The sequence below is a fragment of the Mytilus edulis genome, chromosome 13, assembly GCF_963676685.1.
Source record: "Mytilus edulis chromosome 13, xbMytEdul2.2, whole genome shotgun sequence".
Taxonomy (NCBI): Eukaryota; Metazoa; Mollusca; class Bivalvia; order Mytilida; family Mytilidae; genus Mytilus; species Mytilus edulis.
The window spans coordinates 29,048,131-29,060,189 of record NC_092356.1 but is presented as its reverse complement, the minus strand read 5'-3'; the positions used below and the strand labels follow the sequence as shown (position 1 = coordinate 29,060,189).

General features: G+C 31.8%; 1 protein-coding gene across 1 annotated transcript; it reads left to right on the top strand.

The window, feature by feature from the left end:
- Nucleotides 1-8,818: 8,818 nt before the first annotated feature.
- LOC139502266 (transcription factor HES-4-A-like) lies at nucleotides 8,819-10,688 on the top strand. Its single transcript, XM_071291698.1, has 3 exons — nucleotides 8,819-9,052; nucleotides 9,296-9,391; nucleotides 9,799-10,688. The coding sequence occupies exons 1-3, from the start codon at nucleotides 8,990-8,992 to the stop codon at nucleotides 10,501-10,503; spliced, it is 864 nt and encodes a 287-aa protein (XP_071147799.1). The 5' UTR covers nucleotides 8,819-8,989; the 3' UTR covers nucleotides 10,504-10,688.
- The last annotated feature ends 1,371 nt before the right edge of the window (nucleotides 10,689-12,059 follow it).

Genomic DNA, 12,059 nt, shown 5'->3' with positions numbered 1-12,059 from the left:
TTATGTTAAGCAGATAATGATGACGAATTTTCCCATCTCAAGAAAACCCAGTATACTATATAAATACAGTGAATTATGAATTACAGATGACCCGAGTCACATCATCAACACGCTGTTGGAGTGATTTACACGTGCATTTGCACGTACATCTGATATCAAGAATGAACACAAAACAGACCAACTTCTGTAAAATAATATCTGTCAATTTGTAACAAACGCCTGTCAGTTTCTGTCATACAAATGAGATTATTTATGATAATTATACGAAATGGCAGAAATTTATCCACAAAATATAGCGATGAAAGTAAACCTATGCATGATAAAATATCAATTTGTAAATATTTTAATCCAGACTTTGAAAACTAATAAACAATGGAGGTACATACGCTATATTTATCAAGATTTATCTATTTCTTTTTGCCATTGAGACACTTGAAAAATGCATTCATTCGCGTATTCGTGTTATTTCATTTTTTAATTTTCAAATAAAATTGGTTTTACGCGGCATGATCACATCTTTCATTATAAATATGTGAAACAAGTACATTAAATTATTTGGTCTTAAAGAACTTGTAAAAGCGTATAAAAGAGAATAAATATTAAATACCAAAACATGCATCTATTCACGTATTTGTGTTATTTAATTTTTTAAATTTAACTTTCAAATAAAATTGGTTTGAAACGGCATGTTCACATCTTTCATTATAAATATGTGAAACAAGTACTTTAATCATTGAATTGTTTGATGATCTAAAAGAAATTGTAAAAGCGTACAAAACATAAATATTTCAAACACTGAAAGTTAGATTTGATTTTAATTCGTTTGATATCAAGATTAAATCCATGTATATTGCAAATGTTCCCTTATTTTTTATATACATTTAAAAATTTAACTGAATTGGTTTTTTATTTTTTAATTATGATATTTAGTATGTTCTGCATATTATTCGGTACTTTTTTCTATGGTAATATTCTGTCATAATTGTGTTAATCGAATGGTTGTGTGTTGCTTAACGTCCAGTGGCAAATATAAGTCATGCATGTTCAAACAAAAACAAATCAATGGTAAATACAATAGGTAATATTCTGTCATATTTGTTTTTATTGATTGGTTGATCAGTGGTTATTTAACGTCCAGTGGCAAATGTGTCATGCATGTTCGGGACAAATTAACAATAAATACAATAGATACTAAAACAATAATTTCCTTTTTCAATGGTAACATTCTGTAATAATTGTTTTAATTGATTGATTTTTTGGTTATTCAATGTCCAGTGGAAAATATGTCATGCATGATCGGGACGAGAACAAATTAACTATAAATACAAAAGGTACTAAGAAAAGTAATTTACTTTTACTATGGTAATATTCTGTCATATTTGTTTTTATTGATTGGTTGATCGGTGGTTATTTAACGTCCAGTGGCAAATATGTCATGCGTGTTCGGGACAAGAACAAATTAACAATAAATACAATAGATACTAAAACAATAATTTCCTTTTTCAATGGTAATATTCTGTAATAATTGTTTTAATTGATTGATTTTTTGGTTATTCAATGTCCAGTGGCAAATATGTCATGCATGTTTAGGACGATATTGACATAAATACAATAGGTACTAAGAAAAATAATTAACTTTTTCTATGGTAATATTATGTTATATTTGTTTTTATTGACTGGTTGTTGGTAATTTAACGTCCAGTTGCAAATATGTCATATATGATGGTGGGTCCTGTAATGGAGGCGCATTGCATTTGCGCCAATTTTGACAAAATTCAATCTTTCATGTGCGCCACAAGGTTATATTTTATTTGCGCCAAAAATCAGCTGTAAATGGTGGGGGGGGGGGGGGGGGGGTTCCGGTTAGAAAATTAAAAATACAAAAATAATGCGGCTTACACAGAGAACTATAACATTTTTACATTCAACTATCTGCAAAAATTTATCGTTCAATTTAGGAATTTTCAACAGACGTAATAAACCGACGTGGAGAAAGTCGTACTTCTTTTGATGACCATAACTCTTTGATTATGATATCTAAATTGTTCTAATGTCCATCGGAGTGTTACAACCAATCAATTTTATTCTTTCAACAGGTATCTTAATAAGCACCATGGAATTTGGGGAACGCTGATAGACCAATTCCCGGATGTGCAAGAAGCACGCCGGGAATTACAATTTCAAAAGACAATGATTGGCGGAAAGATGAGCTAACTTAATTACATCTCAAGCATCCCTTTGATCAAGGGGTCATCAATTTTATATCAAGTCACAAAAATGCATCCAATGCTTTTACGACATTGTTAAGAATTTGGATTTACAATGGCGGCTGCTGTGTATTTGACATGTAAATTTTACGGCAATTTCTTGGTCGTTTGTACGACCCTTTGCCCCCTGTCAATGAAACAATTAAAACATTAGGTGATGAAATTTTATATTGAGTAACGGAAAGATGAAAGAGGGTAACACTTTCTTTAATAAGACAAGATATTAAGCTGTCAATGTATAGATAGGTCACAGTGACGTCCCTTTGATCTGAGTGATTTATGAAGGAAACTTTATGTAGTAATTTAGACATATGATTGCATTGCGCGTGTTCATTTAATTTCCTTTCTTTCTTTTCTATTTTCTATTGTTTCGTTCAGATTTTTCAAGAAAAGTAAACCTGCTAAATTTTTTACGACAAAATTCTCAACAACCAAAAACGAGTTTAGGGAACGACCATTTAACTTTGAGGAAGAGGTTAGGTTTTTCTTTCATTCTGAAATTATTTTTGGTACCAAGCACGAATCAAATTATTCGCAAGTTTTATTGCCCTGCAATACTACAACATTTTTCTAAAAATCTTACTAAAACAATTTAATGGTAAAAAATACTTCAATCAGAAAACTCGCCGTTTACGTTCTCCCTAATCTTGTTTTTTCTATAAACTCGGTAGTAAAACTGAATATTGTTTTAGGAAAACAACTCCCAACCCTCTCAGAGTTAAATAGTTGTATATCAAAACAGAAAATGCGTACTTATGATATTGAAACTTTGATATTTTGCATGCAAACACGACACAAGGTCTTCAAGTGTATTGCTCAACGAACCTTGTAGAAAGTTTTCCTCAGAAAAAAATTCTCACTGAAAACAAACAGATATTTTTTCATCATAAAAAGCATTCCAGTTTACAAGTGGTCACTTTGAACATTTGAGGTTTTGTTATGGTAACTGAAAAATATCTTGGAAATTAATATCATAAATTATCAAATTTTAACGATGTGTGACTGTGAATTATGCTGGACAGGATATATGCCTTGTAATTGTCAAGCGAATGCTTTTAAGTATAAAACATTATGATCAGTATTTTTATCTCTTTAAAAAAACGACCAGTCAAATGAGTGGTTTGTTTATTATAAAAATTACCAAAGGAAATCATGTGGAATGTTACCCAATTCTTGGGGAAATTTTAAAAAGAGGAAAGTCTTGTCAATTTTTTTCACGTAATGAAAAAAAAACATATACTACCTTGTTAAGCAAGACTAGTAAGTCATGCATTCTAAACTAATTCTATCATGTTCAATAAAACATTCCAAATATATTTATATACGTACATACATATCTCGTTTTGGTGTCATATAAATGAGTTAAAAAAAATAATCTTTCGACTCGTTTGTGCAATTTTGCAGCATTCAATTTTTTGATAATTCACATTATAAACAAAATATTAACGAACAAAACTTTTCAAATATCAAAGCACTGAGGAGGAGGTCCTCGTGTGTTATAATCTATTTATAAGATCTAAAGATCTAATTATAAATAAATCTATTTTAAATCGTTTCATTTGCACTTTGAATGGAAGTATGTAATTTTAAACTGTTAACTTATATAGGTTTATTTTGATTATTATTACTTTGTATTAAAGTAAGTGATTATAACTGTTACATGTATTTCTAATTCTGACTATTATTACATTATTTTAATGACTCATCACACATGAATTTTGGACTGCTTAAGCTTGTTGGTTTATCTACTAAAGATTTGAAACAGTAAACTAGGGGAAAGAACTTTTAAATCTGATGTTCATGCACGATTTGAAGGGTGGAGGATTTAGTCTTATCGAGTGTTTAAATGTAATATAAATACTATCTTGTCTATATCGGGTGTGTTAATCGTCGATATTGTTAACACATTGACAAAATTTAATCGGATAATCAGAATTTTGCGGAGCTCGGATTATCATTGATGCGAGGTCAGATCTAGTATGACTTTATTTAATGCATCTTTGACCCATTGAAATGCAGCAGTTTAGATTAAAAATTTACAATAACGTGCTAGACATACAAATATTAAGTGCTGAGACTTTTTTATTGTGTGGTAAGTATCTTTGATGCACTCGGGTGCATTCGATTATTTATCTCAAGATGCATAAATGGGACCCGATTTCAATCTAATTTCAATCAGATTTGAACAATCGACAAAGTTTATACTTAAAATCTTAAGCATTATTGTTTAGAAGATAGCGATTTTATTATTCATGAATCATCGACGACAAATGTTATTTTTATGGGAAAAAATACACGCTTAAAGCTTAATAAGTATGTCTTGTGTCGAGGAAGTTCACACAAGTTCATGCATTATTGTATTATGGTTTTCCACTTGTATCAAGAGTGATTTCCTACTTTCACATACATTTTTAAGAACTAAACTATATATGTATATATTGTTAATGCAGAAAGGCGTTCACCGCAACCTTTAGTTTAATACCGTGCAGTTGTTAAATTTTGAGAACGTGCTCTACAATAAAAGCAATACATTTGTAAATAGCATCTGCAGTGATAACAGATTATTTCTTACAACTGACAAAATAACACATAAAAAAATGTATACAACATAAGTATGCACATAAACGTGTTGTGCAGTATACAAACAAAACATAATGGAATACAGCATAATACAGTATAGACAATATACTGAAAGCATGGAAATAGATTGCAACATCAGTAAATAGTTATCAAAGGTTCCAGGATTATAATTTAGTACGCCGGACGCGCGTTTCGTCTACATAAGACTCATCAGTGACGCTCATATCAAAATAACAGCATTACTAGAAAAAAAACTTTATAAATAGCAAATTCCACATAATTTTTTTTATTCCCATTGAACCGCAGCAGTTTGAGCAAAACTCAATCTAATTAAAATATTGATATCTGAAATCAGAGATCAATATTATAATTAGATTGAGCAAAACTAAATTCAGCCAAAGAGCAAATCCGAATACACATCGAAACATTTTATTTAGCCGGAAGCACTAACCAAATCAGCATGAACGGCAGCACTGTTGGTATTTGCGTGCATTGCAAATTGCATTTTTGTCCTCGGCAGCCGCCATTTATGCATTTGTCAAATTGACCACAATTGTGACAATACGCGAGCCTCATCTTATCATGAGATACGCACTCGTGCTACCAACTGTGGTTCAGTAAAGCATATCTTCAATCAAAAGCATTATTTACAGGATTTGCGATTAAGGAAAGTAACGAAATTGGAATAAAAAGGCCTTTAAGTTACATAATTAATTAATTTAAGCGCATCCAACAAGTTTTAATAAAAAAAAAACGACAAGTTGAATTTCATTAGTTTTTAACCAATAATACGTAAAAATAAACAATACGACGTATTTAGATCTGTTACTAAACAAAATATGTGTAATGTGGCACGGTAATGTGTAATAACATGCGACCTCTTAGAATATGATTATTATCCCCGGAACAGAAATAATTATAAAAAAAATTATCCAACAAAACTGTAATAATCACCATACATTTTGCATACATGTATATAAATATGCTATGTACAAATTGTAATGCTGTATAGATTTTTTGGTAAAAGTTAGTGTTTTGTAAACCGCTTAACACAAATGGATGATGCATTTTAGAAAAAAAAACTTATCAACTGGTGCAAAAAGGTGTATATGTTAAAAAACTTATAAATTGTACAAAAGCCCTGTAGAGATTATAATATGTACAAAATCGCATCTTGTACACAACATATAATTATTACAAAGTGCACTTCTCTTAAGTAATTCAGGTTATTATGAAGTTTTGTTTCACTGCAAAAAGGCAAAGTTTGAGAGCACAGATCTGTTCAGAAAAAAAAATTGATATTCCATCTCATTATATAAATTTATTTTGGTATTTAATGGGTTAGATGTATCATTATTAATATTATCATTATTTTATAATTATTATAACTATTATTTTTACAATTGCTATTATTGCTGTTAAAATCATGTCTTATCAATCATTATTGCATTGACGATGAAAAAAAAGTATAATAGTATATATGCTATAATACAAATTTATTATTTCTACCGTTAAATGACCATCGGTCCAATTATTTATCAAAATGTGTCAACAACCTGTCAAATTGTAATTATATAATTTTGGTACTTATACAGGTGTATATGTAACAGAAATCTAAAAAAATACGTGACAACTATAACATTGTCGTAAAATTTTCACACGTTTAAAATAGGTTGTAATTGTATAAATATAATTAGAGCCACTTACACAATGCTATTTTTCTATTATAGTGTAGTATTATCGAATTATTCGTCAGATTATAGTACTTGTAAGAGCAGGGGTGAGGACCACCAATAGTTATTCGCACCACGAGGTCACAAAAAACGGAAGTCGGATTACGGTAAAAATTCACGCCTTGAATGACGAACGTGTGAACATGGTCAAATCGGAGTACAATTTCCGATATTACTCTCTTATTTCAAGTGAAACAATTAAAATTGTTCATGTCATCAAGTTGATAGATCGTGAATAGAAGAAAAGTACGACACTCTTTGCTTTAATATAATTAATGAAAAAGTGTTTAGCTTTCAATTCGGTTCAAACAAGAGTGGGGGAGAGTCGGAATGGGGGGGGGGGGATCCCGAAATCCCGGGCTTAAAACATAAAATCCCGAGGTCCCGAATTTAAAGTAATTAAAATTTTGACATCCCGAAATTCGAATAAAGATTTCCCTAATCCCGAAAGGATCAATCCCGAAATCCCGAGCTTAAAAACACTGACCCGATCCTGGAGTCCCGATAAATGTCCATCATCCCCTCAAACAAGGACCCCAGGTGTAAACAAAAATAAATTTGTGCTTTTGAGTCTTTGAAGAATAAAACAATTTACCAAGATGTTGCTTACAAATTATTATTTTACTTTAGATTTCATCCAATTAACCTACAATGTATAAATTAAATGTGCTTCGTTTTGAAAGTGATATTTGGTCAACATGTTTTCGTAAGGCAATAGAATCGGATAAAAACACTTCGAAAAAAGTTGACAAATACTTCAAATAAAGATCATTAAAATGATCGTCACCAAGATAAAAGAAAAAAACAGTCCCGTTAATGGCGACCTTACTTTAATCGCCGGATATTTGCCAGGTGAAACATGGTGTCAGTCGATAAATGCTAAAAAGCAACTTGCACGTGCAATGACTTTCAGACAACCGTCCCACTTCCTGTTGTTTGCAGCCAGGTGAAGGGTTGGGCAATTTATGGCGCGCGAGACAGGTCGTATGTCATCCTCCCCCGCCTTTCTTTATCAATTGGTCTAGAATTTTACATAATAGAAAAACGAATTAATGAGATACGAAAGCTTTTAGCTATTTTTTTAGATTAATTTCTATTATATGAAGAAAAGTGCACCGAAAGTAGAAAGGACTTATTAATTCTACAAAGGAAATTAAATAAAACGTTTTTCATCTTTTTACACAGATTTGATTACATAGAATTTCACAATATGAAAGAGTTCTAACATATAATATGTGTAAAAGTGAGACTGTAATAAATATGTTCATATTTATTTTTATTTATTTGATAAAAGATATTAAAAATTGATTCAAGTGGCTAATTTTATATTATTAATTTTGTCTCAATAAAACCAGAGTTAAAATTTCAAAAGTGCGAAAAAATGTACTGACGAAAAAGAGATTTTCAGAATTGCGTATGCTGTTTATTAAAAATTATATATATGCAAATATCAAGTGGTCAGTTTAAAGTGATCTGCTTTATGTCATGTTTGTTATTCATTCCATGTACATATTATTAGTGTCAAATCAATTGCATACGCCTTGTGGCATTGTGTCAAAATATTCAAATATCAAATGACCTAAGCTTATACTAATTTGCCAAATAATGTAAAATAATATTTCTGTTGAGTCAGACAGCTATTTAACGGAATGTTTTCAAATACCCCTTAGGGAATCTGCAAGAATATTATTTACTTTAAATAGAAAATAAATAATATGTTTGACAGATTTGTTTACCTACAATCTAAGAACTGAAAACTCTAATTCAATTGATCTTTCAAAGACCTTTTTGTATTCATTATCTAAAATTAGAAGCAGGTGGCAGCGAAAATTTTCTCATGAAGTTAATATGCAATGTACATTCATTTACTCTCGATTAAAGTTTAAACTTCCCACTTGAAGTATTTTCCCACGAGCCGATACAAAAAAGATATTACATTCCTCCACAAACAGGGAGCATTTATGATAAGGCGGCCACGAGCCCGCCGTAAACAAGTATTGTAAGCGATTCGGTTATCACGCTTCGTATTTACACAATAATTAAGACCAAAGAAAGGCGGAGTTTTCCCACAAAACTGTATAATCATTATGGCACGTGGCCCTATTTAGATTACAACCGATAAACCACTTGATTGACATACCGTTACAGCCATATTGAAGTGGTACTTATTAATAGCCAATCAGATCGTTCGATAGCTCAATACCTGGTCATTTCCCGCGAATTAAGTCAATTGTGATTGGTCGTATGCTGAGGCATCTTACCGTGGGAATCTAAGGGTAAATAGCTTCACACCAACATTGAACCACATGTTGACATAGTATAAGTGTGGTTCTCGATTGATTAAAATTACACTTGTTGATAGCCTGTCTAACTGTAAGGATCACTAAAAATATACAAAACTGGACAAATATGTTTGAAATGGACATTCACGATAGAGAGAATAATTCAATGGAAGAAAAACTATCAAGAAAGGTAAGATTAATTATCAAAATGATCTTTTTATTTATTATTTCATTTATTTTAAACATTTTTAATTTGATTTTTGTATTTTTTTTATATTTTAATGAATAACAACATTGTATTTGAAAGGTATATCTGATGTAGTTCACTGCAGTTTGCTAATAGTTTGTCGTTAATTCCTTATGTGCATTTTCTACCTTTGATTTTTCGTGATTGTTTGAAAATTATTTAAAATGTTTCTATTTTACTTTTCAGAGTAAAAAGCCACTGATGGAAAAGAGACGAAGAGCTAGGATTAATAACTGCTTACTTCAGCTCAAGTCACTAGTCTTACAAGCCATGAAGAAAGATGTAAGTTAATATAACAATTAAGTTGTAGCTGTACATTTAATTTGAACAATTTAAAATACTAAGTATTAAAAGTTATAAAAATCAATAAAGAATGATTTTTTTTACCTTTTTCATGAAACTTCTGGACCATATACTGGTAAAACACCGATTAAACCATCTGAACATGCCTGAATATGTTATAAATAATCAGAAAGATCAGAAAAATTTAATTAAGTTCGTGTAAACGCAGGATCAGTTTTCAGTGGAATAATGAATAATTTCTATTTTGGACAATTATTTCAGGGTCCAACTTTTGACAGCTGGCTTTTTCATTTAAACACTCCACAATAACTTCACAATTGTCATTAAGCTTTAAATGTTGCAATTTAAGATGCATTATTATAATTGTCTTTTTTCCCATATTTTAGGCTACACATTATTCAAAACTAGAGAAAGCTGACATTTTGGAAATGACCGTGAAATATCTTCGTTCGATGCAACGACGACAGATTACCTCTGCCATGGCTGCCGATCCAACTGTTGCCGCAAAATATAGTCTCGGATACGCTGAATGTGCGAGTGAAGTCGCGCGATATCTCGGTGCTAGTCAAGGTATTAACGACAATGTAAGAAATCGTGTGATGAATCATATTTCTGGCTGTACTCAAGGCTCGACTACAGGACCTGTAAATAACGGACAAATACCTCTACAACCTTTACATGTGCAAATTCCACAGAACGGACATGACGTCATGTCATTACCTTCGGAACGTCTGCTTATACAGTTTCCCGAGCAAACCAGTGACTATACACATCAGCATAGTGCATATTCCGTGCCGCATTCAGACTATCGTTCCGAGTCAAAAACATTTGAACCAGTTTTATTACAAAATGGACATATGATGACGTCACACTCAAAACAAAATGGGTTATCTTCGCATCATCTGAAATGTGATGTGTATTCAAATCAAAGCAAATTTATGGACCTCATTCGAGACTCGAGATTAGACAATAAAAGTGCTCTGTCTGAACCTATTTGTTTTAAAATGGAAATGTCTCGCCACCGATCTAGTCCTTCAACTTCATCTTCTTTAAGTACATTGAAAGATGAACCAGTATGGCGACCTTGGTAACCGCAATAATAACTCGATTTTTATATTAAACTCGATCTTTACATCGAAACTCGATTTTTACATCGAGACTTTGAAGTGCTTTAAAGACATTTATATTTTTGTTATGATATTGTGATGTTTACTGCTGAAATAAATAACATTAAATAACATTAAATATGTGGCGGCATTATTTTCCCCAGAAACTTACAAATGTGTATTGTAATTTGTATACCTCTATTTTGCCTCGCATGCAACTTTAACCAGATAGTCCTATCTTTTACGACTTGAACCATTTAAAAAGTTACTAAAAAGTTTAGATTTGAATAAATTCAAACGTCATTGCTTCATTAAGCATAATGAGACCCAAACCAAACAAAAGATTCTGCAAAACATGTTTTGATTATAAGTAGTTTTCAGCTATTTTTGGAGATAAACCCTGCCATTTGGACTGGAGGCTTCTGTTAACTTTGTGGATAATTAATGACCGTAGTCTTTCCCCCTAACCCTACACCCCGACTAATATATACTTTGTTCAGAGTATATGTTGTACAATTTTCAAGAGTTAACAATACCAAACGAACTTTATGAGCTCTGAAGTTAAGTAAATTCGTATTAACCCATTTATAAAAAATGAATCATGAAAGGGACTTGCCAATAGCAATTGTAAATAGGGTGGCAATATTCACTAATGAAACACAAAATCTGAACGGGTAATACATGTGCGTCCCAAATGTTGAAAGGGACCAATACATTCCCAGAAAAACCTGCACATGGCTTTACTTGAAAGATATGCGGACACTTTTCATCTCATTCAGTATCTGACTATCAACTTGTATAAAGTAGGCTCAGTAACTGTTAGGGTGGCTGAAAAGGCTACTACGGCTATTCCCACATCATCATGTCCCAGCAATCGAAGAGTAATTTATAAGCAAATGGCGCAATTGCGTATCCATCTTTTGTACAATAGCTAAGACATCAATGAGAGTGACTGACAGCGGTCCAGAAAACTAAACACAAACCTGAGAATGGAAATGGGGAATGTGTCAAAAAGACCACAGCCCAACAAAAGAGCTCAAAACAGACGTTTATCATTATGATCATTGCACCCAAACGCTCTTATTGGAAGGAGGTATGGTATGATCGCCAATGAGACCGCTTTCCAACATGTAGTGGCAACTACGATCTTCAACAATGAGTAGAACGCATACTATATAGTCTGCTGTAATGGTGCCCAACATGCTTAATATGAAATAATCCAATTGAAAAAACTAACGGCCTAATTTATACCAAAATACATAGATAAACAAATATGGCAACCAGAATTAACCTCGCGTGTATTGTAACCACTACTTGCGTACAAATGTATATAAAAATGATCAGTTCCTTTTTCTGCAAGGATTCATTAAATGATGATTCCACAACGCACCATTCTACGCGTAGGCTCTATCATGAAGAGAATATGAGAATACACGTGTTAATCTTGACAAAAAAATGGGCAAAAGGTCTCCATGTCTTCTTTTGATAATTGGAGAGTAATCCAAGTAATCGACCAATTTTATTTCGAGTTGTTTTTACAA